Source organism: Ctenopharyngodon idella, chromosome 8 (assembly GCF_019924925.1).
Source record: "Ctenopharyngodon idella isolate HZGC_01 chromosome 8, HZGC01, whole genome shotgun sequence".
In the NCBI taxonomy this organism is placed as follows: Eukaryota; Metazoa; Chordata; class Actinopteri; order Cypriniformes; family Xenocyprididae; genus Ctenopharyngodon; species Ctenopharyngodon idella.
Window position 1 is genome coordinate 23,188,789 of NC_067227.1, and position 27,981 is coordinate 23,216,769.

At 38.2% G+C, this 27,981-nt stretch overlaps 2 protein-coding genes across 4 annotated transcripts; both read right to left on the reverse strand.

The window, feature by feature from the left end:
• Window positions 1-75: 75 nt before the first annotated feature.
• rexo1 (REX1, RNA exonuclease 1 homolog) lies at window positions 76-10,615 on the reverse strand. Of its 2 annotated transcripts, none has more exons than XM_051904024.1 (16): window positions 10,176-10,615; window positions 7,967-9,696; window positions 7,678-7,789; window positions 6,668-6,880; window positions 6,429-6,577; window positions 6,215-6,352; window positions 5,999-6,119; window positions 5,190-5,315; window positions 4,664-4,801; window positions 4,140-4,253; window positions 3,940-4,013; window positions 3,561-3,671; window positions 3,271-3,386; window positions 3,049-3,187; window positions 1,941-2,061; window positions 76-1,020 (listed from the first exon to the last, which is right to left on the reverse strand). In XM_051904024.1, the coding sequence occupies exons 1-16, from the start codon at window positions 10,360-10,362 to the stop codon at window positions 932-934; spliced, it is 3,678 nt and encodes a 1,225-aa protein (XP_051759984.1). In that variant the 5' UTR covers window positions 10,363-10,615; the 3' UTR covers window positions 76-931. The 2 variants fall into 2 exon arrangements, with proteins under 2 accessions (XP_051759984.1, XP_051759983.1); XM_051904023.1 differs by having other exon boundaries at window positions 6,668-6,884; window positions 7,682-7,789; window positions 10,176-10,595.
• Window positions 10,616-12,807: 2,192 nt separating this feature from the next.
• Window positions 12,808-27,052, reverse strand: mknk2b (MAPK interacting serine/threonine kinase 2b). 2 transcript variants are annotated; one of them, XM_051904028.1, is made up of 14 exons: window positions 26,858-27,052; window positions 25,323-25,501; window positions 24,926-25,016; window positions 24,574-24,675; window positions 24,349-24,446; window positions 21,926-22,005; window positions 21,715-21,788; window positions 21,449-21,553; window positions 21,023-21,078; window positions 20,732-20,827; window positions 16,794-16,988; window positions 16,493-16,657; window positions 16,349-16,389; window positions 12,808-16,264 (listed from the first exon to the last, which is right to left on the reverse strand). In XM_051904028.1, the coding sequence occupies exons 2-14, from the start codon at window positions 25,371-25,373 to the stop codon at window positions 15,994-15,996; spliced, it is 1,425 nt and encodes a 474-aa protein (XP_051759988.1). In that variant the 5' UTR covers window positions 25,374-25,501; window positions 26,858-27,052; the 3' UTR covers window positions 12,808-15,993. The 2 variants fall into 2 exon arrangements, with proteins under 2 accessions (XP_051759988.1, XP_051759989.1); XM_051904029.1 differs by lacking the exon at window positions 21,449-21,553.
• Between the last annotated feature and the right edge of the window lie 929 nt (window positions 27,053-27,981).

Genomic DNA, 27,981 nt, shown 5'->3' on the forward strand with positions numbered 1-27,981 from the left:
ATTTAGTGTGTCAATTTATGAAGTACTTCATTTTATAGATTAACTGACCTAATACAAATTAAACTAACAAGTAAATCAAAATAAACAGTTTATTTTTTTTTTTTTTTTCAAATTGTCCCGTCAGCTCATGAATTACGTGAACAAATCACTAACAAATTTGAATGTGTAAATAAATTGTACTAATTTGAGTACAGATAATAATACTGAGTCTGGCTTATAAGACAAATGTCAGGAAAATGTCAGAATTATCTAGTTTTACATATTTGCAGCTACACAGGAAGCGATTTTCAGTGTGTGTGGATTGCTATACATTATTACTAGAGGAAGTGACTTCACGTCAGTGCTGAAAAACATGGTTTCAAGTATAATTGTGGATTTAATATACAACTATATACTTAGAGTGCAACACAGACCTTCCAGGAACGATACCTGGAGCCACATCACCTAAAGTGAACATTAAAACACCATCAAAACTGATGATTTGGGAGGGCTAGGGTTCTTGAAAACAAAAAAATACTGCTGGGAAAAAAAAAAATAGAGAATACTTTAACTCATCAAAAGGTCAATTACCCGCAGCCCAATCCATGTCCACTTCTTGTGATAATTACAGCCATAACTAGGTCTGTTTTAGCATGGTGTGAATTAGGATTGCTTGTTTGATAGGGCACTAGCTCTAGTTGCTAGGAGCCATGGAGGTCTGGGCTTTGCAATCTGTCACATTATTCCCACAGGTCTCCTCCCCTTTGTGAAAGTCCTTCTCTTTCATTCCCCATCATTCAAACTGCAGCATTTACTCTGACACAGTTTATCCAAACCATGTGACGCACGGCCCATTATGAAGAGTTTCAGTGACTCTTCCTCTATGACACTCTGTTCTTCGATGATCATTCCAGGTCATAACATGGTGAGAGAGAACTGGTAAGGTCAGAGGTCATCTCTTCACCTTGGCATCCTCTTTGATCTTCCAGATCATGAGTTCCATGCAGGCCCGGGCATCCTCACTGGAGTCATGCCCCCCCACTGTAAAGAGACAGGAAACACACATACAGTCCAGAGGGTGTTATTTAGAGCCTTTATATGTGTTGTGTGTTATTATCAAACTAAAAACTTTCTTCAAATCTTAGATCAACCAAGAAAAGACAAGTGGGTTTGAAAACAGTATTATTATGAAACATTCCTTAAACAGCTAGATAAAACGGAAGGCGAATCTCATATCCAGGCCTGATTAACAACAAAACAAAACAAAACAAAACATGAAAGTATATTTTGCTGATAGAAAATTAAGCCCATTTTAAGCACAGTTAAGAATTCCAAATTCTTAGTAATGTAATGATATTTAATTTCAATTTGTAAAGCATTTATTCATTGTGATATCATGGTAGTACTTGTACTGAATTTAATTTATGCTCAATTAAAAAAAAAAAAAAAAAAAAAAAAAAAAAAAAAATTATATATATATATATATATATATATAGTTAACTGAAAATAAAACTATATAAAAAATCTGTTGCTTGACATAAAATGTTATCTGAATTAAATAAAATACAAAAATGTCAATTATTTTATTTCAGCGATTTCTCATTTTCATTTAGTTTAACTTGATGTACTAAAATTAATAAAAACTAAACTATTAAAAAATTAATAAAAATTACTAAGACTTTAAACTTAAAATTAAAACTAATTCAAAATATTAAAAAAAACTATAATAGTATCTCAATGATATTAAAATAACAGACAGTAATGGGACAATAATAATGACAGTATCACAATGTAAAAATAATGACCCTCATAATGGCCCTTAAAAATAAGCCTAATTTTCTTAATTCATAATACAATTTTACTTTTTTGGGGGGTGAAATATATCCTTTTAATATTTTGGTGGGTTTGACCCAAGAAAGCTGATACTGATGATGCAGATTAGTGCAGATTAACATCCTCACCACTGTCTTGTATGATGCGTTTGAGGTAGTCGGCCATAAGGTTGCGTAGGGCACGTTTGTAAGGCAGACCCAGGCGGTGAGGAAACACAATGGCGGTGTCCACGACTACACTGTGAATAAGCTAGTAAACAGAGAACAGATAGCACCATTATGTTAATAAATATTCATTGAAAGACAAAAAAAATGGCACTGTTCCAAACTCTACTATGCTACCTAACTGTATAAAAATCACACATTTAAATTAAAAAGAAGTGTTTTTATCTACCTATCTATCATATATATATATATATATATATATATATATATATATATATATATATATATATATATATATATATACACACACATACATACACACACATACATACACACACACACACACACACACTACTGCTCAAAAGTTTGGAATACTTAAGATTTCGCATTTATTTGATAAAAAAATATAGTAAAAACACTGTGAAATAGTATTACAATTTAAAAGTACCGTTTTCTATTTTAATATAGTTTAAAAATGTAATTTATTCCTGTGACGGTAAAGCTGAATTTTCAGCATCATTACTCAAGTCTTCAGTGTCACATGATTCTTCAGAAATCATACTAATATGCTGATTTGCTGCTCAAGAACCATTTATTTTTATTATTATCAATGTTAAAAACTGTTTTTGCTGCTTAATGTTTTTGTGGAAGCCGTGATACAAGTTTGGGATAAGTTAAAAAAAAAAAAAAGGAAAAAAGGAATTACTTTTATTCAGCAAGGATGCATTAAAATGATCAAAAGTGACAGTAAAGACATTTTAATGTTGTAAAAGATTTCTATTTCAAATAAATACTGTTCATTAAAGTTTCTATTCATTAAAGAATCCTGAAAAAAAATGTATCACAGTTTTCACAAAAATATTACAATGAGTATTTCTTTTAAAAACAAAACAAAACAAAAAATCTCTATTTTCTGACGTTTTGTATATAATCATTTAATCATGAAGGTTATATCCAAATACCTCATATACTACTGCCTGCTTGGAATATTTAGGTATCCTATAAAAAATCACTCTTAGCACACCAGGATTTGGATCATTATAAAGATAGTACAAATAGTGTTTGTGTGAACCTTAAGCGCAAACAGGTCACTCTCAAGACTGTGTCCAATTAGAATGGACTCGGCACTGAACATGCTCAGCAGCACCGCCTGCACATCTCTAAGGGTGATGGTGGTGTTCTCCAGATCATCCTGTGTCACACCTGAAAACCTGGACATAACAGACACAGGTGTAATTGAAATGAGAAAACTGAAAGGCAAATGAATGGCAAATCTCTTTTACACAATTCCTACCGTGTGTTGTAATCCACCACTTTGCTCCCTGGCTTGACAAACGTGTCGTACACAACTTTGAGGTCAGAGTTAATGACGGTCACTCTGGTCAGCTCCAAACCTTGCTTTGTATAGCACTATAAAACAAGATATAGCATTTAGTCAGATTAAATAAAGGTTTAAAGCTGCTTGTAATATCAGCTTTATAAAAATATACACTTTAGCCCACAACCGCATCCTGTTTCCTTCATGAGGCTTTTTATTTCCACCTAAAATAAGTGTGGGTGTATTTGAATAACTGTTATTCTCACCATCTCACAGTCCAAGGCGTAGACACCTGCATTTCCATCTACTGGCAACGGTTTGCTAAAAGTCTTCACAAAACCATCCAAGGACTCTTTACGGCCATCTTGTACATGTTGCTGAAGAAAAACAGAAAAGCAAAAACAGTTATTCTAATCCTTCAGAGACTTATACACATTACTTAACATGCTTTTCAGTATGATACTTACTCTAAACACCTTCTTAAAAGCTTTGCCTGCTTCAACCAGTGGATTCAACTAGCAAAAGACTTCTAGATGCCTTAAGGTAGTGTGTACAACCTTTTTTATCTTATGCACCCCAACAAAAATATCTTATTTTAGATTGAAGAAAAGTTTGTTGGAGAAGATGACCCAAGATGAGACCTACTTTACACACTTCACATCCAGGAGAACCAACTGCACCAGAGCAGCAGCTGTAAAGGGTCTCCCAACCTCCTGGAACTATGTAAGACACACAAAAATGTCAGTGTTAGGTGTGACATACACTAAATATGCACTGAAACACATGAAGCAGCTGCACCGTCATTACAGAATCTCATCCCACGTCTCATACATACACATACTCACCTCTGTTTCTGCGTAATCTTCCCCAGTGGTGACTGCACTCCTCCTTACGCACACAGCTGCCGTTAGCGTTTATCTTGTACTCGGCACCACATCGACTACAGATTTTGGAAAAAGCTGAGGAATACATACAGGACAATTAATAAAAAACAAAATTGCAAATGTTATGGGAAGGGAAGATATTTTTAAATGTAATTCAATGTCATTGTAGCGAGAAGCATTTTAAATCATCCGTGAGGGGCTGCCGCTTTACTTTCACTTTGTTTGTTTAATTTGAGACTAAAGTTTACGTTGCCCCGTAAGTCCTGCCTTTTTTTCCCCCTGAAATATCAACTTCGTTATAGTCATGTCATATCAAACATTTAAAAAGTGATGCATTGTGTACATGAAAAGAAAAACTATACTGGCTTATGGGGTGATAAAAGTTTGAGTGTAATGCCATCTAGTGGTTTGGCTCTGAGCTATAGGGTGTAATGTTACTAATTAGCATCAAAGAAATGGTCAAAATCCATAAAAATAAAACTTACGGTCATTGCTTTTCTTTTCTGGAAGGTTATGGACGACAGCGTGACCCGACATCTCGGGGTGAGGTCTGGGGTAGCCATGCTCTTGCAGCTGTTCTTCATTCATTGCATACTTTTTCAGTTTATTATAGAGAATGGCACCTGAAAACCAGCATGATGCACAAACACCTGTAAATTGATTTGCCTCTGGAAATACCCTATTAATATCATTCAGACTGTACAACGATATGAAAATAATCACCTAGACATGGGTGAGTGAGATTGGAACTGAAAGTGGTTGAGTGTTGTTATTGGTAACTGAAACTAACACTGTTAAAAATATTTCTTTTAATTGAAATAAAGCTGATATAAGAAAAACTTAAACTTAGAAAGCCTAAAGTAACTAATTGAAATGTAAATAGTTAAAGTACTAAAATGACTAAAATTACACCTGAAATAAAAATAAAGCTAAATAGCAATTAAATCTAATAAAAACACTATAATAGTGTACAAATGATACTAAAATTAAACTGAAGTGGACATGAGGTACCTTTAAGGTCCACATCCTGCTGTTTGCCGGAGCGGTTGATTGTGTAGCTGGTTGTGGCAGCAAGCCGTCCACCAAGTACTCCTTCATGGGACTGAGCCTTTCTATTCACAGATACAGCCGGGGTCTCTGTGGAACAAACAGCAGAAGAAATATTCATCAACAAATTCATAAATAATACTAGATAAATATTATATATTCATATATTTATATTATAAAAAATAAATTTGATTTATAATAGAAATACATTTTATTTAAAAATTGTGCTACAAATTATATTATCAGCATAGCAATTTGAGTGCAAAATTGAGTGCAAAAAATGTTATATTAACTTTAGAATGTCTTCATATTTGTTATGTAAATCTGGCAACATCACTTAAGCTGTATGAACTCCACAATTTTGCTTATTTAATTAGTGTCACTAATACCTAATAATGCAGAATGTTACTTTTTTATTAAATTTATTTTATATCATAACATTTCTTAGTTTTAATTTACTCAAAATCCTAAAACGTTTCTTATTTCCAGGTATATATTAGATTTATAAATCTCAGATTCTCAATATGGTCTCATACTTTTGGACTCTTTCATGATCAATAACAGTTTAATAACAGATCAATGATCAAGAGGAGACCCAAAAACCAGACAAACTACTGTTATTTTCTTGAGAAAGACAATTAACCCCAGATTTACCCTCTGCTACTTTAGAAGAATGTCTACTAAAAATAAATAAATAAATAAATACAAAAGAAATAACAGTATAACAGGAGTACTGATCTGTGTGTGTGTGTGTGTGTGTGTGTTAGACGCACTGAGGGCAGGGGACGTAGGTGTGCTCTTGCTGCGGAGCTTCTTCAGTGTGTTCACAGCTACATTCAGATAGATGTTCTTACTGCTGCTCCTGTCATACACCACCTTCTCTTCATCCAGAGCCTGGGAGCAAAGAAGACATCCACAATATACACATCAATCATATATAATGGAGTTGACATTAACTGAAATGGAATTATGGACATTGGATGTCATACCATCTGAAAGGCTTCTTGTTCAGAAGAACAGAGCTTCAGGCACTCATCAATGAATATGTTAAGGTAACGCTGACGGACATTTGTGGGCACCTTGGCCCCAAATTCAGCAGGAATGACAGGACGCTTCATGGCAGAGCTCTGTGATGAGCAGAAAAGAGTGTTTATTGGGGGCATGCAAAAAGACTGTTATTGGACTGTTATAGGGCGACATTACCTTCAGGGTGGGGGTATGAGCCACTCTCTTCTGCATTGCAGTGGATGTGGTCTTTGACAGGATGCCTGCCGACGTTTGAGCTTTGACTGAAAGCTGATCTATCGCCACCCTGGTGGGCGACAACACCTGACTGCTGGCATTAGCTAATCCTAATAAAAAATTAAAAAAAAACACTCAATAAGAAATGTGCCTAACACTTAATCCTGCTGTAACTGATTAAATATAGGACCCCTTCATACCAGGCTTTGAGGAGGGCAGGGAGGCAGTTGGCCGGTGCGCCACCCGTCGTTTTTCTCCAGAGAGCCCCAGTATTGGGTTGGTCGATGCAGACGCAGTCTTTACTGCAGCAGCCAGCTGTGCTGCCTGCTGCTGGGCCTTCTGCATGCGCTGGTAACAGATCTCCTGCGCCGTCATCCTCCGCTGTGTCATCGGCACAGCGTTCAGTGACGCCTCTGACTGAATGAAGAGAATTATTAAACTGGTCAACTTCAAATTCTGAACACGAGTATGGATTCATCATTTAATAATATATGTTTTGAACCCTATTTAGTTGAGCTTGCTTTTTCCCCCCTGACTTCTTGATCTAATTTGCATTTTGATGTTATTTAGGCACTGAAAACGCAGTGTTGCGGAGTAACTATCTAAAAGTAGTGACACTACTTTGTCTACATTTTTTCCATTATGACAACTCAGGTGTTTTCAAAACAGAGAAGCTCAATACAGTAATGACCTATTTTTTCCAACAAGTAAAAGTGTGTGACAACACGCTATAGCTCATTTTATTAATGTTGTTCATTTTCAAGTTTTATTAGTAGTATTCTGTGTAAATTGATCTGTTAAAATATCGCAATGATATTTTTGTGCCAAGTAAATACTGCCTTTAAGCTTTGCATGTATATATATTATATATATACACATTTTTGTGGAAATTTTGATGTGATTCTTTGATGAATAGAAAGTTTACAAAAACAGAATTTTTGGGAACATTTTAAATGTCTTTACTGTCTCTTTTGATCAGTTTAATGAGTCCTTGCTGAATAAAAGTATTCATTTCTTCTTCAAAAAAAAAGCCTGAATTTGTGAATAGTATAGTATATACATTTACTTCTATACCATATTCAGTTTAGAAAATGTCACAGATCCTGTCTCGACTTGCTTGTAGTCTAACTGTTGCACACCATTTACAGCAAATGTGAAGTGCAGAGAAGCAATAAAAAGGGAGAGAACATGGTAATCTGCATTCCAAGACTTGCCTTTCCTTGAGCTTTAAAATGTGACACCCTCTTCTTCTGACCAGGAAAGAGAGTAGTTAAAGTGCTTTCTGTTTCTTCCTCCTCCTCCTCCTCCTGTTCCCTTGAAGGCTAAAAACACACACACATGAAAGTGAAACTGAAACTGTCAGTTAGAACAGAAAACCCAGAAAATTCCAACACCAGCAAAACATCCTCAAAACCCCATAAAAGCATTTTAGAGTAATTAAAATGATTGAAATGATTATCAGAACTAGAGAAATAAAGAAAAAAACCTCCTTGTTGTACCTGCTTAGCTTGTCTCCCTTTGTCTTCCGTCTTGACCTCTTTGGATTCATTAAATATCCGCAGACACTCCTCCATAGGGTCTGAGTCATACTCCATCTCATCCTGCAGACAGGAGTAGTCCACTGCTTCATCACCACCGCCATCATCGTTATCCACTTCAGAATCATCCTCTGACGATGATGACATATCTTCAGAGGTTTTCCTCTTATTATTCATGAGGCTTCCCCGTTTAAAAGCAGAAGCAGACTTCCTCACTATCCTCTCGTCTTCCTCATCATCCTCTTCGGCACTCTCAGCACCGAACAAGTCCACGTGGCTCAGATTCCTCTGTTTGGTTTCTCTTGCCTGTTTGTGATCACGGATCGAGCTGCTTTTTTTACTTTTATCTTTAGTGCTACTGCTGTTGGTACTGCCGCTCCCATGGCTGCTTTTCTTTTTGTCCTTCTCCTTTGCACTGCTCTCAAGTTTTCCGTTCTTTTGGTCTTTGAATTTGGATGCCACCTTATCGTTTTTTACAGGTTTGTCTGTTTTGGGTTTCTTGATGTTACCACTTCCTCTCTCTTTTTCCCTTTGGCTGTGTTCACTCTTTATCTTAACTATCTTCCTGTTCTTTTCATCATTACTCTTTGACTCAGTTCCGTCTTTCCGCACCTTTTCCTTGGACTTACTGCTTCCATCCACAGTCTTACTTTGGTTCTTGTCTTTTTTACTTGAATTTTTTGACGTCTTGTTGACACTTGAACTTTCCAGTCTTTCTTTTGAACTCTTCTTATCGGAGTCTTTCTCCTCTTTTTTTGGCTTATTAGATTTAATATTTTTCAACTGACTCACAGATATCTTTTTATCTATCTTTTTGTTTGTCCTGTCCACATCCTGGGACTCCACATCATCAGATTCGCTATGTGAGAAGCCATCGTCTATTTTAGATACCTGCTTTTTTTGTAGTCCCATCAAACCCGACTCTCGTTCCTGTTTCAAGCCGATGTTGATCCCCTTGCGCTGCAGGCGGCTTAGGGACGTTGGCCGATACTCTGTCCCAGAACTTTCCTCGTCGGATTCAGAGAAACTTAGAGTGTACTTCGGCACATCTGCCTTAGGTGGCGACGACCTTGGTTTTTTCGCCGTTGGAACATATTCCTCATCTTTCCCTTGTTTTTCAGGGTAAAATCTCTTTCTCCCTTCTCCCTCTGAACACAAAGTTCTCTGTTCTTTAACAGTCGGCTTAGCCGAATAGTTCGACAGCGGGTCGTACTCCATGTCCGTTGATGGTTTGGAATTATCCAGAGTGTATTTACACTTGACACGGGATGGTGGCGGAGGTAACACCTTTTTAATGCTTTTTTTGGAGACAGCAGTGGGCACATACTCCAACGCGCTGGCGTTGTTACTGCTGTTCTCTGAGTCCAAAGTGTATTTGCTGGAGCGAGGGGACGGGGTGTATTCACTTGCTTGGCCCATCTGATAGCTCCCAGGATCATAGCCCTGATGTGATGATGCAGAGGGCTTTGGTCTCTTAACAGAGCTCGTGGTGGGCTCATATTCCTGATCTCCAATCCGAGAAAGCTTCTTCTTCTCCCTTTCCATCTCGCTGCGAACAGCCTCAATGGCCCGATTGACCAGCTCCAACTCCATGGTGCCCAGGTCCACACCCTGACCCGTCGATGGTGGCTCCCCATTATAATGCTTTTCCGGTCTCACAACCTCTGGACTGAATGGATCATATCCTTGATCTGTAAAGTCACAAGATTAAAATTAAATACAGTGAGAAATCAACCACAGAATCTTAACAATATATGACACACCCTACACACAAACACACATATATACACATAATATAAATAATTTAATTAAAAAAATAAATTTAAAATATATATATTAAAAAAATACATATTGCACTAATTTCAAACTAACTTAACATACTGCAAACTAAATTTCATACAACAAACATTTCTCAGTTACTACCTACATTTGAGGGATAAAAGGTTACTGACAACAGTAAAAGCATTTGTACCAAACTATAAAAAGTATTTACTATTAATACATAAATTGGACTGCCTGACATATGTCAGGACAGATCCACAGTTGAATGCTGTGGTTGTTTTGTTTCTTTGTTCCACAGCAGAAAGCTTCTGTCCATTTAAATGTACATGAACCAAAATACTATCTGAACAAAAAAAAAACCTGAGACCACAAAGACATTTTAATTCACCGTCTGGACTCGCAGAAAGCGCTTTAGTCTTTTTGATGTCGTATATCCCAGAGGCGGCTCGTCTTTGTTTGCTGTGTCTGAAGTGACAGTAGGGTCTGCTGCACCCATCTGCACCGGCTTTCCCATTGTTATTCTCACAATAAAACGGGCAGTCAATCCCACGAAAGAACCCCGTAGATCTCAACATTGCGGTTCATAACCACTGTCACTTTATCTGCCTTTTAACTGGTATGTTTTTGACACTACATGCGTGGTTATTTGCATATCCGTATGTTGCCACTTTCTTTCGGACAACAACAGACTTCCTACAACGCCATATTTTATGAGCGACAAACAAACGCGAGGACCCCAGCGAGCGTCGCATTTTCTACGTAATATAGCTGCCCGGATCACCCGCCTGTCGGAATTAGCATACTGTATTCGTCTGGTGTTTGGAGTTAAGCAACTGCTGCCTCGTGAATGAGTTTGTCTTAAAACATGTTAAAAGCAGTTTTAGGCTTTATCCTTGAGCCTTAATTAATTAATTTATTTATTTTTTTTACACAAATGACCTGTTTCTTTGTGATTTAAGTGGCGTGGCCCGTGTTACTGAAGGTTTATAGGTGTGGCAGAATTTTAATCCGATGTTATAGGTCAGGTGAGTGTAGAGGAGTGCATACATTGAGCATTTTATTTATAATAACGGACACAACACACAAAATGGCTTTATTTTACAAGTGAAAAATAGTCTGCACTTTATTCATCCCCACTAGAGCCTCTTCTGTCCGCAACAAGCTGGAAAACAAGAAATAGTAAGTTAAATGGTGTATAAGGCAAAAGTTGTTGATCCCTTACAGTCTGGACAAGTCATTACACAAGAAACTGACAATTGCATAGTCCAGGCGCTCTACAAATGACCAATTATAAATACACCATTCAGTTGACATGTATAAAGGTTACGGACAACGCTGCAAAAAGTTCTCTTCCCAACCTGACCAGCTTAAACAAGAAAATCTCTAAAAACCCATTTAAAAAGTAACCAGACAAAGCTGTGGCCCCAGCAAGGGACAATAAACCATCTAAGGCTGGTTCAAAGTAGTATTTCTCTCAATAGGTAGTTATTACAATAATAATTAGTCTAAACTAGTATTAAGACATTATGGTTCTAAATGAGTAACTTTTTTGTTGTTGTTTTTTTACAAATCAATTTCTGTAAGAGAAACTATACTCACCTTGTACAACAATTGAGTCCAATAACAAAAGCAATTTGTTCAGAAATAATATGGTCCAAAACTACTCCTCATTCAGAAACTACCAAACAGATTTTTCCTCAAATGCTAAACCCTGTTATAATGCTTTTGAGCAGGTGCACACACCTGAATCCTATCTCAACTCTTAATTAGCAGGACTTCTCAGCCTATTAGAAACAAAGTATAATTAGAATCCATTTGAAATCCTGATTTATCACTGACAAATGACATACATTTTTAAACACGCTACATATCTTATGTAACAGGTTAATTATCACTAAACAGTGTCCAGTATCCAATGAGATAGCATTGGTCATTGGTGAAAGAAAGTGCTCATCTAACACTAGAGGGAGACATACCATTATAATAGTCTGATCAATAGTCTCTGTTACATCAAGGTGCAAAACACAAGTCTGCATTTTGCTTATTTTTAATAATAATAATTGCACACACCTGAATGCCATCTCAATCAACAATTTTCTAATTGGTGTACATGCAGTTTTGTCTCATTTTAATTTGCAAACTTCAATATTTGTAATTACGTATTTGTTATAAATTAATTTGTCAAAATGCAAGGCCATTAAAATGAAAAAAAAAAAAAAAAATTAAATAAAAAAAATTAAAATGGCTGACAACTTAAAATAAATGGTGACGAGTTAGCACCTAAAATGTCTGCTTTCCTCATTATGCATTTCAAGATAAAATCTTGATATTGAAAAAAAAAAATTTGATGTGGTATTTGTCAACTACCCATTCTAGTACTTTTATAAATATACTATAAGTTTTATCTATATCAATAATGTTAATATATACAAACATAATTATAATGGTGCTTGATCCCACTTTAGTACTTTTATAAATAACTGTGCATTCTATCTATATCAATAATGCTAATATATACAAACATGATTATAATGGCGCTTGATTTATTCACGCTCACACTTGAAAATCTGAGGATACACAATAGTGTGATCCAAACAGTTTGTTGACTCACTCCCTCTGCATGTCCATGTTCAACCCACACTTTTACAGTAGGCTGCTAAACTGCTCTGAGATCTCCATGGAAACTGTGGGCTGGCTAACTTTTACAGTGTTTGCATCAGATTTTGTAAAGAAGCAGTCAACCCTGAAAAGTTTAAGTGAAAAAAGTAGCGCTTCTCTAGTGATGTTTACTTATGAGGTGATGCATGTGACTCATGCAGACTGTGATAGCCACGATTATGTCAACAGGATCAGTCACTCCAATAGAACCTTTTCTAAGAGACTGATCTTTATTAGAAGTGTCAATGTTTGCAGTATCAGCATGTGATATGAGGCTCGTGATTCTGTGTGAACGCAAGCAGAGGTGGGATTGATAAAGTTCAACGTCACAGAGACACTGAAGAAGACAAAACAAGAACGAACATTGTTCAAAGCATTTTATTGCATTTTTGTTGGTTTGTTTTGTACAAAACAATACAAAATTCTGCCACAACAGTCATAAATTTAGCTTTGAGTGAACTGCAGTCAGCCACATGGTACAGTAAAGTGCTTTAAATCAATACATATGTTGTCCCAGGTGAGACCCCATGTCAGATTTTTCCCCAATTATTAATTTGGACAGAGTTTGGATTTTGGAAACGGACAAACAGTGCTCTTAATGAGTGTTGTTGACAACACTGCAAAAACAATAGCCTTCCGACTAGAGGGTCACATTAGATTATAAAACAAAAATAATATATATATATATAAAAAAAAAAAAAATAATTGTGCACCTGAATACTTTTATCCCAATCTTTGCATTGCAGGGAAAAAAAAAAAAGGAAAAAAAAAAAAAAAAAAAAAAACTTCATATTACAATACTTTACACTTGTTTATAATGGCAAATATTGGCCTGTGTAAAACAGGAACATTGAATGAGAACTTTCTACATTTTCCCCCCCTGAAAAAAAAAAGAAAAAAAAAAAAAAAAGGGAAGATATTCTTGAGAATCCAAGTCAGATCTGTTACTACAAGGCAACCCATAACCACCTTATGGGTAAGACAGTTGTGAATCTTTTGTCAGAGGCACAGGGGCTTCAGAGGACCAGCCAAGTGCCACAGACATTTCAGAAAATACAAACCCAAACACTTGGGATATCTGAAATATACCAAAGCCAAGGAGAAAGATAAAATACTGAACAGAAGTGGCGGAAATAGTACTTTCCAGACCAAAGATTGCTTTAAATCTCAGCTTATGAACATTTGTTTGCCATTTGTACATCATAGCAAAAGAAGTTTCCTGAACAAAAACATGAGGAAACTGTTGCACATACAATTCAAGTCTTACTATAAGACATAAAAACCCCACAAAGATGCATCTGTAAAAAGATTCTTAAAGAAAGAAAGACAAAATCAATAAAGGTTACAATCAGTGTCATAATAATCAGCATAATGGGCCCTTCAAAACTAAGGACTGCCATTAGGTTTCTCATATCTCAGAGCAACACGTCAGGTGATACTCTGAAAACATTCAACAGGATCATATGCTTGGGTGATTTGAACTCCCATAGGTGACGCTAATGCTTGCAAAATTCATAAAGACTTGATCTGAATCCAGACTACTGGTTTTAAATGTTTTATGCACCTTGGAGAGGGAATGATGGTCTGTGCTCGGCTCAACCAAGTATGCGGTGTCTTATGAATTGGCATGGGAAAGGCTAAAACTGAGCCGAAATCAGCACTCCCAGATACCTCAGTGCATTAGATTTTAGAAACGAGCGCACTTTGGCAAAAATTGTTGTGTCTTACTAAAACGATCAAGCCACCAATCATTTCTGAGAGAAAAGGGGGGAGTTTAAACAACCCTGAAGTCACTTCCAAAGCAAGAGCAAACAGTAAAACATCAGATCTGTATGACTATATGATTCCCTCTCTTTTTTCCTTCCTTTGTTTTTTTCCTTCCTTTCTCCCGTATAGCTCCAGTCACATTCATATACACTCTTCTAGGTCTTTACAGCATATAAATCAACATTAATAAAGTAACAAAACTATAAAAAAGGAAAACGTTCCACCTGAACAGCACCTGCTTAAAAATAAGATAGAAAATATTCTTTCAATAAAAAGTTAAACAAAGCTCAACAAAGTTTGAAACATCAGTGTGGCACACTCTAAATTGGAGTCAACCATTAACGTATATATATATAAAAAATAAAATAATAATAATTAAAAAAAAAAAAAAAAAACACGTAAACTTTCTTAGACCATTTCACTCATACAGCTACATTTTCTTGGAAGACTTTTTTTGTTTTGTTTTTTTAAATCCTTTTTTTTTTTCTGGAATGCTTTTTCCATTTTTTTTTGTTTTTTTGTTTTTTTACGTTTTATGATACTTGAAAATAATCTCTCCCTCCCCTCTTAATATTTATATAATTTGCTTTTGGTGGTATCTACAAGCTGACAGTTGGAAATTTCCGTACCATAATCATCCCACTTAAAGTGGGGAACAAGTTCAAAACCTCGACTCCCTGATACCGACCATCGTCATTCATCTAGTCACATTGGTAAACGTGTGCTTTTGCAACCACCTGGTTGCTTCCCAGCATGCACTTAATCCCAGTTGTGCTCAGAAATGTTTATATTCACTCTTATCAATTACTGATAAGATTTTTGGTGAATTTTACAGGAAACAGTTATGGTTTCTTAGACATTGGGTTGGATGCATCTATTGCTGCAATCCCAATTTGAGTCTTGCAAGGCAGAAACCTTGCATTCAAAGTAAAATGCAGCATGTTTACTGGTTCCTTACCTAGGGGAAACCATGCCTCAGAAGCAGACTGCTGGAATAGTCTGGCAAAGTGATGCAAGTCGGTACTGGAAGGACACACTCTAGAAGTGCTTGAGTAATGGACGAAAAAAGCTAGCTATTTCTATTGGTAAGGGGATTTTCTTGTCGGAATTAAAAGGCTGTGGGGATGGACAGCGATGCATTAAGTAAGGTGAGGCACTATTATCAGAGCTTCGCTCCACTTATACAAGATCTCTGCTAAAGTAATGCAAGTCAAAATAGCCTTCATCAGAGTTGCATAAGCACATACCAGTATCTTCAGTATCTGCTGAAGGGGAGGGGGATATGCGCACACACACACAGACATACATACAGGAAGAATGTTCCTGAAAAACAAATGCAGTTGTATCTCTCATAGAGAATATTCACAGTGGATCCAGTTGTAACGTGGAAGCAGCACAAAAAGGTTTGGGTAGGGGGTGGGGGTATTAGACCTTTGGTGTTTGAGCTGGTATTTTATGCTCTACCTTTAGACAAATTTCCAAATGGCTTATGTAACCCAATCGCTATCCTAAACAGAGTCCAGTTCATTCACCTTGAGCTCTCAAGGTGATTCCCATGCTGTCGAAAGTTGATCAAAGTGCTGTAGGAGTTCTTGCTCCAGTGCTTAAGGGATTTAAATAGATTTGCAACAGGCACAAACTGAACCATGGTTTAGGAAAGGACTGGATCCCATTCAAGTGGGTAGAAGAAACGGAGAAGGATTTGCACAAAAGATAGCAGATACTTGTTCGTTCGTCCTTTTGAAATTGGAAAATTGTTCACGGGAGCCCAGCTCAACCGATCAAGCACAGTCTCCCACAATGACCAGCGGTGCCAGGAGCTGCCTGAGCTCAGAGGCAGACACTGGCGCTCCTTTCAGCAGGCTACTCCTCTGTCTGCGCTTGGCCAGTTTGGAGTTGGAGGGAGGGGAGAGCCGCATGGACGTGGCACTGGCTGTGATGACCTGAGGAGGGTCCAGCTGCTGCTCTTCCAGGTCGTCTTGCTCGGCCAGTTGCCGGTTCATAGCAACAGCCTTGCCCGCAAAGAACGTCAGGTCCTTAGCGCTGCTATTCCTGTGAGCGTGGAAGGAAGGACAAGGTTAGCCTGATGAGGATGCTGCATATATTAGTAGAAAAGCTTGTACCAACTCAACTCACCTTTGCGGCAGGATTGAGGAGGGGGGACAGTCAAAGGCACCCTGGAGGAAAAAAAAAAAAAAAAAAATCATGAAGATACGGTCTTAAAGTTACTGTACTGTAGTAATTTGTAGTGAACACACAACAATATATTCAGTTCCTTACCCCTTGTACCCAGGGGTGCTGGAGAACCTGAGCAGCGCTGAGACGTTTCTTGGCGTCCCGCACAAGCAGTTTGGAAATGAGGTCTTTGGCGCTGGAGGAAATATGAGCCCACTCTTTCTCTGGAAACTCATACTTGCCCTCCTGAATGCTTTCAAACAAGGTGTTCTGGGAGAAAAGAAGAAACAAGAGAGGAGTTTTATTATTATCATTCCATTGAGCAGCACATGAATATAATGCTTTTGACGTAGGTTTACAACAGTGCACAGTGGCTAGCGTGACTAGACGAGGGCGAGTTTAGTACCTGGCATGCTTGACAAGGTTCTCCATTCTCCCATCCACAGTCACTTCCACAACGGCCCACAAAAGGAGGGTAACCGCTCAGCATGATGTAGAGGATGACGCCCAAGCTCCACAGGTCACAGCGCTTATCGTAGATGGTGGCCTCCTCATTGAAGGCTTCCACAACTTCTGGCGCCATGTACTCGGCAGATCCACACTAAGGTGAGAGTGAGAAAAAGAGGAAGGAGGGGTGAGAAGAAAGTAATCAACTGCCACCTGGGTTGTTTCAGTGATGTGGCAAAAGAACAGAATTGGCAGTCACATTGAAAAAGAGAAAAAAAAGTTTTTTTTTTTCTCTCAATCAATGTCCTTGTTCACATTCTTGCATTCAGCTGACAAATGTCATGTGTTCTGTGGGACCCCTAAGCACGTCTGAGACCGACAGCATGAGAATCACATGGAAAACAGCATGTCGTGCCAAGCCAGAGGGGGGTGGGAGGCAGGGGGTTGGGCGACCGATTAAATGGTTGAAAGCTAAAAGATTCACCCCCGGTTCTCGCTCACGAAACACATTTCTGCTGCAGTCCAGATGGAAAATGCGATGGTGGCATACAGCACCTTAAATGAAGTAACCGAGGTAACGATTGTTATGTCACAGATGGAGGCGGGGTAGTGAGTCATGGAGTGTTTTGAGGGCTCAGCTGCATGCACAGACTGCTTTGTTCATTCGGGCTCCGACCGCCTCTGCCTAAAACTAGGTCACGCGTTGGGACAGAAGAAAAAAAAAAAAAAAGAAAGAAAAAAATGATTGTGCATCCCAGAAAACCCACATACTGTTCTTTATTACATAACAGCAACACAATCATTTGCAGCATCCACAGCACACAGACCCACAAATATTTGATGTAAAAGGATAAAACCTCTCTGGAGCACCAGTTCAGTAGTTCAGCAGGACAAACAAAGATTTCTGGAAGGATCTGCAGAACTGGGTTCCTTTTAGTTTTCCTCAGTGGGCTGGGCCAGGCTGCTGCATTAAGCACCTATTATTATGCAACGCAAACTGAGGTCAGCGTTACAAAACTCGCTTTAGCAGGTTTTTTTTAAACATTTTTTTTATAAGAGATCACGAATTCCAGAACTTCCCAGAATTTGTACACTGCAGTTCTAAGCCATCTATCAAGGACAATATCTGAACCCTAAATGATTAATAATTTGCCCATATAACTACTAACAATAAATACATTCAACTAACTCAAAATACATTTATGTATGAGGGTGAAGTTCAAAAGTGGACGTAAAAAACGAATAATGCAGCAAAAACAATGACGGGTATGACCAACCCCCCTCTGGATGTTTTCACAGATGTTCAAGTGCAACATGGTCATGTTTTGGTTTGCGTTTCTGAGGTTAAAGGAAGCGGTCGGTCTACTTTGCTAGTCTCTTTTGTTATCCTCAACCCAGCTGCCGTTGTTGCTCCGCCTTCTTGCACTTATGTAATGCTATTTCGCAGTGCAGGAATCTGAGTGCAGACAAAAGCTTCCACTGTTGCACCCAACCCCCCTCGACATGGCTGTTTTTGCTCACCGCCTCTCAACACCCTCACATTCAAGTGAACACTTCACCACCACCACCACCACCACCCCCACTCCTGAACAAAAGACTTTCACAAAGCACAGCAAATCTAGAGCAGCCCAGCTGACAGCAAAAACATTGCTACAGTATGTAACTAGTCAGTTAGCCAACTGTACCAGATTTCTAGAAACCGAGTACCCTGTAATTAACAAATGAGGGCTCATGTTTTGCAGCAGTAGCCTTGTGTTTTTAAAAATCGAAGTATATTCCTAAGGCTCAGTCGTGTGCCTATCTCTGTGTCTTTGAGATAAGAGTGAGGGAGGGGGGTTTGAATGATAACTACGCAGCAGATTTTCACTTTCAAGACAAACTTTAGCTGTAAGACTAGCATAGCATTGCATCAGTCACTTTAGAGCAATGCAGCTACCAGCATCTAACAAGTGCTGATTATATATGGGGATTTCCAAGGAAGGATAAACTGGCTTGAGCAGTCGTGTTGTCGGTTCAGGTGTTTTTGTGGTAGGCAGTGAAGCATGCATCAGCTGTGCGAACAAGTCACCTATACATATATGCAGATGTGAATTTCCCCTGCGGTTATCACAGTATAGAAGTACATGCATAAAGAGAAAGCACTTTTCTACATGGTTCAGGCAGGAAGGTACATGCACTTCTCAGAAATCATGACTTTCTTGAAGCATTTGTTATGATCAGACTACACACAAACACAAAAGGCCTGTGGTAACCGTAAAAAAAGAGGGTTGTAAAAGAAATAAAAAAGGGCAAGGAATCTCATAAAAAGCAAAGCAATCTAGTGACAAACAAAGAGTTAACATCTAGCTAGCAGTGAAGAAAAGAAAAAAAAAAAACCCTGATAAGATCCCTGGGATCCTGCCCAAGAAAAACATGTTGGGTGCATGACCAGAGAGTGCACTAGATGCTCCTCCCCCTTTTATCCTCCCTCTCACCAAACCAATCACAGACCAGTTGCTAGGTGTGGGGTGGTAACACAGATTGAAAGACTAATGCCCAGACAGGCTTGAGGAAATATCCAGAGACAAAAACAAAAGAGAAAATAGAGTTTAAAATGTGCTGGAGGCAGAAGGTACGACAGGAAATTGGAGCACAAAGGCCAGAAATGTTTGTTTGGGTTGAATTCTTGTTCTCTTTAAGCTGTAAGTCACATGGGGGGGGGGTTGGATGATGAAATTGGAGCCATCTAAACACTAGCTCAAAAAAGTTGAAAAATCACAAAAGAATGTTCTGATCAACATTCCATCCCTTTCTGATGTTACTTGCATTTCTGGAATGTAGAGACTCTGAATGTTTTATTCCTGGGTGTTTTCATTTCATTCTCACTGCACAACAAAGTTTAAGGGATAGTTCACCCCCCCCCCACCCAAAAAAAAAAAAAAAAAAAAAAAGGAACTCATTTTCAGAACCTCTATGACTTCCCTTCTTTTGTGGAAAACAAATGATGATATTTTGAAGAATGTTTTAACAGTTTTAAAAACAATATTGGATTTCCATTATATAATGACTTTAGGGTAAGTAAACTACAGAATTTGGGTGAACGATCTCTTTAAAAAATACATGGAATGTATTAAATCAAACCCTCTCCCACTATTGGCTAATCAGCAAGCATAGGGCATAAAGACAAACCCCACATTGTTTACTTACTAGATACACTAGAACCTTTCACCCTTTAACCATTCAGTCCACAAATAGTCCTTTCAACAAGCTGTTGGACCCAACTCGGGTTACCCTGAAAGCCCCATGCTGAGGATTTCTCACTGTCCACCCCCGCTGTATCACCTGTTCTAAGCTGTCTCGCCCCAATCATTCAATGCTATGAAGTTGAAGACAGATATTTGTACACACACACACACACACACAGCAGATAACCGCAAGAGTTGCTTTGAGTCATGCACCCAGTTTCAAATATTTTAAAAGAAACCATAACTGGTTATAATTTGAGATTGTAACCTTGAAAGCCATCTTATCCACAAGTGGGTGAAGATGATAACAACAGGGATGTAGATAAACAAAGAACGGACTCAATACTGCTGCTCCACTATCTCACAACAGAAAACTGTTGCCTCTTTAAAAGTTCTATAGTGGTCATAAAACCATTCCTTGACCTCAGCAAAGTCTCTAGAATGATTAAATTAGCCAATCAGAATGAGCTACGTTACTGACACCACCCCAAGTCAACCAATGGCATTAAAGCAGGTCCTCCAGATAAGAAACAACAGTGACAATGTGTTCATCTTATCCACAGACTTCGAAATATCAGGGAGGAGGCTGTTAACGGCTTATCCTGTTTGTTTCTCAACCAAATACAATATTTTGTTTGGGCGAATCTGTTTACAGGGTCCCAAAGACACTTACTGGAGTGAGGAGCTCTGGAGTGGAGATGGGTGAACTGTCACTGTTGAGTTTAATTCCACTGCCCAGATCGAAATCGCAAATCTTCACAGGCGAAATCTGCAAGAAACATGTGAGCAGGAAATCAGATCAAAATCTTCTGCTCAGAAATGACAATCAGCAATTGACAGGCATGACAGAGTGTTTACAGTCTGCCTGGAAACCTCAAATCATCGGATCATACTTTCTAAACCACAAATGCAAAGCGTAGCTTGAAATTCTGACAAGCCAAACATGCTGTTGTAAAAGACTCACCCTGTGCTCGTGTTCACACAAGATGTTTTCAGGCTTCAGGTCTCTATGGGCCATACCTACAAGAGCACAAACACAAGTCATGCGTTAGTTGTGGTATTCAGGCTAAGTGAGGATTGTCGATGGGGGCAAAGATAGGACGGCAAATGTTTCCAACACAACTTGTTGCTAAGTGCTACTAAAATTACCTTAGCATCCCCTCACCCAACAGTACTGACAGGAATAAAAACCTTTCAGCCCACAACTTTACCTAGAAATCCAGTGCGCATCCCTCAAGCTAGCTGATGAAATATGATCGAGTTACAACTCGATATGATTTCCAACAACCCCCTTAACTTGCCCTTTCCCACCCCCCCCCCATGTGTAATACCATCTCCTTATCTCCCCTTTCCAGGCCTAAAGAACCCCTCCCTATCGGTGTCCTCGTACCTTTATTGTGAAGGAAGTCCAGCGCACTCGCAATGTCCTGCACCACAATGCTGGCTTCCTGCTCGCTAAAGTATCTCCTCTTGTGAATGTGGGCCAAGACAGAGCCTAAAAAACCCCACATTGTTATGCATTAACACCAATGCATGAGATCTTTACATTCCAATGGAGAGGGTCTCAATTAAATTACTCTGGGCAGGTCTTTGGGCCCAGGGGAGGCTGGGTAATGTTTCTCTAGAGTAACATAACACTACAGAAAACACACGTACCTCCTCTGAGCTTCTCAAACACAAGGTAAAACTTGTCCTCCTCCTCAAAAAACTCCACTAGCTCCAGAATATTTCTGTTGGGTGGACAAAACACAACGTTTTAAGTTAAAATAACATTGTCGACAATTGCAGACCATTAAAATGGATCGCATACAAGATTTTTTATTGACAATATTTACAGATAAAGATACTGAAGAAATTAATGGGTTACCTGTGGCCCTGACACTGGTACAGCATTTCCACCTCTCTGAAAACACGACTCCTGCTGTGTCCTGGCCTCTTCTCAATGATCTATGGAGGTGAAAACGATACCAGGTTAAGATCAAAGCCAAATGAGAAGCAACATCCTGAGGTGACAACCACCCCCTTAAACTCTGTGACCATTTGGTTATAAATTACTTTCCTAAAGCAATAAACAGAGCTGTTTAATCCACTTTAAAGCAATAGTTCACCCAAAAATAGAAATTGTCATCATTTTTTTTTTTCCTTTCTTCTCTAAGGCTTTGGCAATTGTATGTACGTTTGCCAATGTATACATGTGTTAAGTGTTGGGTTTTTGTATTATATGCATAAATAATCATGTATGTTACTGTTACATGTGTGTTGCATATAACAAAGTTGATGCATTTAAAAATTAAAATAGCAAAAATGTTCTTCAAAATATTGTGTTCCACAAAAGAATGAATGTCATGCATGTTTTTTTTTCTTTTTTCCCGTCTTGGTGAACTATCCCTTTAAGAAAGAAACCAAGTCCCCACAACTCTAAATATAGTTTTTTTTTGTTTGTTTGTTTTATGTGACAATGACACTCAACCCCCCTGAGTCCAACTAAAACTACAAGCAAAAGTTACTGTTGACACTGAATCACATCCTCCCCCATGCGAGGCCTCTGTGTTTTCCTGATTGTGTGCGGTTCTTCCAACTCCCTGGATTAGCGGCGCTATTGAGAGCGTGCAGACGAGCGCATAATGCATATCAGTGTTAAGAATGAGGCCTGCGGGCCAGCGCATTCCCAAAAACCCCAGCACTACCGCTGCACGGCTGAGTCAGCAATTGGTCTACTCAAAAGCCACAAAAAATTACAGGGTATAATAAATGCTTGAGGGAACCTGAGGGATGCGGTAACAAATTTCACCTAGTTGCTGAAGTCTAAACACGTTATTTGCTGCACAGAAAAGCCTGCTTCACAATAAGTTGGCAAATACATTATACACAATGCAGTGGGAGTGAGAGCGCCCATAAATCTCCATGTTAGCTTAGGAAGGGGCCCTATAGAGTCTGACCATGGTCTGTAAATCAAACCAAGCTTGTAAACACTATCAAGGCCCAGCTGAGGTGGCTACTGGGGTTGTTTTCATTCACCCTTTCCTTTTGTTCAGACTAGGACGCCACAGATCTCAACCCCCCACCCCATGCAAAGAGGGGGTTGGCAGGACATCTGGTGAGAGTTGTCTAAAACCCATCCCAGCATAAACTGACCTAATGCTTGTAATGAGCCATCCTCCTCAGGGACTGAAACACATCCCTAAACAGTCGTATCGTATTTGTGTGGCTGGCTATATTGAAAGAAAACATGCAATGAAATCTAGGAGGATGATTTTAAGTATGACGAAAATAACAAAATTAACCGTCTTTGGCAATAAGTAAAATATTGTTTGTTTGTTTGAGAACTCAGGTTTTTTTTTTTTTTTTTTTTTTTTAAGAGATACTTTAAGAATTCTAATGCTGAAAAAAAAAAAAAGTTGAGCTTCCTCAAATCTAAAAGTGAAAAGACTTTCTGGCACACAATGTACATTTCCTAATATGCTTTTGTTCTAGATTCCGCAACGTGCAAGAGAGAAAAAAAAAAAAGTAGGTAAACACTTAAAGGATTTAACTCCACCCTAGCCCCCCTTTCTTTTGAGGTTTATGTTTCGGCAGTCTTGCCAGTACATAATGTTCCCGCCGTGGTACAATCTACCAGCCAATGAGAGCAATGAATTGTAAAAGCATGTGACCGCTCCACGTCTCTGATTGGCTGGCCTTCTATCCGGTCTAACAAAAATAATGAAGTCTTTCCGCTAATCCTGCTCTGTAAAACTACAATAACACAACCGAGGGACTGGTTGTTCAAACATCCGTGTTTGTGAACAAGAACATCACTCTGTTAAGAAAAAAAAAAAACTGCAAATAGTTCACTTTGCAAAGTAAACACTATTCACAAATTTGACAAAATAATTACATAACAAATTCTGTAATATTACCATTTTCAAACACAAGTGTGAATTTCATAAACATGGCCTGACTTTGACCTTACAATCCACATCTTGCAAGAATCTAACATGCCCTCACCAATCACATGCAGCAGTGCCAGTCAGCACAAAACGACTACAGTCTCGTATGCTTGTCAAAGAGGGAAGTATCATTCTCGTCACCCATTTGATTCAATTTCCAAGAGACGCCTTCAAAGGGATAGTCCTTTCTAACAATAGCCTGCGAATGCCATATCTTCACGGATGCTGCACATGGAATATTGGTTCGTTTACAACACACAAATGCTATTATAAGTAACACAACCCAAAGATGTGTCTGCATTGTCTCAACTCAGCTTAGTTAAATCAAATTTAACACATGTAAACTATAAAAGAACCTTACCTTCACAGCATATTCTTTGTGGGTGATTTGGCTGATGCAAGTCTGGACCCTGGCATAGGCCCCTTCCCCTAGCACCTCATCTTGCAGTTTATATACATCTGAAATCAAAACAAAAGTGCTATTAATAAACTACTGAACCCATCGAACTGTAAAAGTATACATGGAAATTATAACACCTTAGCCATGCAAAAATAGAAAATGTCGCTCCATCTGATATGCACTCACCCTCAAATCGCCCTGAGAAGCTGTCTGTTGCCCGGCATCTCTTTTTCTTCTTGTGTCTCTTTTTGGCATCTGGGATGTCGATGGGCTGGCTGGATGGCAGGTCTGCATGTCAAAACAGAAAGAAAGTTTCAATTAAAAACCTGATACGCTGTCGTTAGGAATAAACAACCACAGAAAGCGGCTTGATTATACTACGAAAAAATAAACAGATGTTATTTGTCCCATATCTTTAAAAGTAAAATATGTAAACATTGGTATAAGGTCACAAATCACAGGCAGTGTTTTTGTAAATTTCAGGTTTTCCTACTGGTTTCTCAGGAACAGTTAGATAAAAAAAACAACAACAACTTACCAAGCCGGGCGGAACAATCAAAATTGAAGGCAGATTCAAGGAGATGGGATCCTGTTTTGGAAAATTCCTCAGATTCAAAGGGGTTTTGGCCCTGAAGATTAAAAAAAAAAAAAAAGGAGATTGTTCACAATCTGAACAGTTTATCCTTGTTGCATACTGGTTAATTTCCCAGCAGATACTTTTTATCAGGTTTCTAATGGATAACTAAGAACGTCCTGGCATTCTGTTTAATGTTTAAACAGTCTTCTATGATCTCTGATACCCTGGCTTATGCAATTAAATCAGCCTGAAAAACACTTGTGCCTATATTGTGATGTGATTGGCACTGCCTAATGCCAAAACAATTAAATATTAACAAATGCAACAACAGTAGAGACTAGCGAGATCACACTCTCACCTTAAAAGAGCGATGGAATCCGGTAACTTCGGTGATCTTGTTCTGCACCATTTTGTCCTGATTTTTGTGACTTTGTTTCAACTGGTGGATGGCGGCAACAACGGTGGTCTTAGCTTTAGTGATCAAATTCACTCAGCTAATCCAATGTCTTGGGAACCGTGGTGCTTTTAACGGGAAACCTGAGAAAAACGAACAAAAATGTTTGTAAATCTGGCAATGTATTTAATTACTGTACATACAAAACACTCATTTCCTACAACTAGTTTCCAATAACCAAATGCATATGCAAAGAGGTAATTTGTTTATTATTACTCTTATGTCACTGCAAATGTATATTTCAGAATATGACTTTCTCTTCTGCAGAACATCTGCATCTCATGCAATGGTAACTAAGAGTAAAAGATGCCAAAAAGGATGCAGAATCACGATCAAAGTAGTCCAAACAACTCACGCGCTATATTGTACAGTATTCTTTATAGCTTTGTGTGAGGACAAAACAAAACCAAGTAAGAGTTGAACTCGTGAACCGGATCAGTCCGGTTCCTGAATGAATCATTCAGTGCTGCGCCTCCAAAAGCATCGTTAGTCTAAATAGATCATAGAAATTATCACCATTTATCTCTACGATATTATGCTTACGGTGCTTTTGGGGAACGTAGTCCTGCTTGGTGTTATAAATTGGATCAATAGAGTAGATTCAACAGATTCGATTCAAATGATTCGTTAGCCCACGAATCGTACATCGCTCTTATATACGCTTGTTATTTACGCATAGTCACGGTAGTATTACTCCAAAAGGCTTGGAATAAAATAAAATAAAATAAAATAAAAATAGTAGTGTGGACTACCTTTATGCTGATTTTGCGTTTTATATGAAGCTTGACCATTTTAGTCATCATTCATTGTGACTGAAATAAAGACTTTCTTCAAAATATCCAATTGCTTGTCCGTAGAAGTCAAATTCATAGTGGTTTGTAAATTTCTCTTTATCTAAAACTCATTTTTGAGTTAACTAGTCCTTTAAATAGTTATTGCAACAGACATAATAAGACTAACTTACATGCGCAGTAATAGCAAGTCACGTCACGAGCAGGGACTTGCATGTACATGCCTCGGAGACTTGTGCCAAGAATAACTCCGGTAGAAAAGCTTACTATTTCCGTCCGTTATCCACTCAACCACATACGTTATTTCTTTAAGCGACTAATCACATGTACTCGCGATGTTCAACGAATCACCACAGTTAATGATTACAATGAAGGATTCAAAAACAACATACAACGAGCGGATGTAAAGAGTCCATCAGCATTTTGAATCAGTATGATGAAGAAACAAACCTCAGAAAAACAAATGACAGCACAATAATGGAACTGACCTAAAGCTAATTTCTAGATATTTCCAGAAATCTGTCAACAATAAACCAAATCAGACCGTTGCGCTGCATCCTTTTAAATAAAAACCATGGTGTCTTTTTTTTTTTAGTCCGCTCATCTGTCAAGCCCGATATATCATCTGAATGTAAAGCTCGTCCTTACCCCGTTGTTGTCTTTAAAGCTCCAGGCTTGACGCCGTTGTATGAGCCTCTGCTTCGGGAGCAGCAGATGGTGGCCGTGGGCGGTTGGGACTAAATGTGTGGAAGGTACAAAAAGACATACGGCGATCCTCGGTTTTATAATCTCACGCCCCTTCTTACCCACCTCCTTTCAGTTAGACCAGCCCCCTCATCTCTGTAAACACGTACCACACACACTTTCACATCAATCGAGAGAGAGACAGAGAGCGAGAGAGAGAGAGAGAGTCACGTGGGCTGGTGACGAATGTTATGATTATAGCCTGAGGTGAATAAAAAGGCCGCAGTGCTTTAGTCTGTTCGTTCTTTTTCTCCAAAAATGAAAAGCCTTATAATTTAACACCGGTACAGTAATAAGAATCCACTCAAATGATAACGCGTTAAACGTCCATTATCAAAATCGTACGTAGTGAGAACTTGTTGAACAAGCATTCATTTTGCCTGATGCAATATTCTGCAACAGACAAATTAACTGTCAAAAACCCCAAATGACTAAGCGTGAGTGTTTGAGCAGCTGGTAAGAACTGGATTTCTATTAAGGAAATATTAAATAATCAAAGCAATAATGATGCATTGAGATGTTCATTACGAAATTAGTGAATTTCTTCTTAGAACTAAAGTACTTATTTATTAGTTTGTAGTTATATTGTACAAACAAGTCTGTTTCTTGCTCACATTACAAATACACACAATTGTACAGTTTCATAATAATAATAAAGTTGGAATCTATACCTCTGTGATGTAAATAAACCAGGTTTAAATGAATATAGGCTATAATTGTTTAATACAGGAATTCCAAAACATTTATATCAGCCCAATCCCTTTGACCTAAAAGTTAATACTTCAATAATTCAACAACAAATTCACGTTCATCGTTCTCATTACAGTTAATGGTCACATAATGCAGGTAAACAAATAAAATATTTTAATTTTTAAATTATTTATTTTAATTTTATGATTTAAATAATTATAATCTTTTCCCCAGTTTGGGAATCCTCTCATGATGAATAAACCACAGGAAAGCAATTTTTTCTTGTAGATTATCTAGGAACATATGCATGTGGATTATCCACCACTAGAAAAAAACTT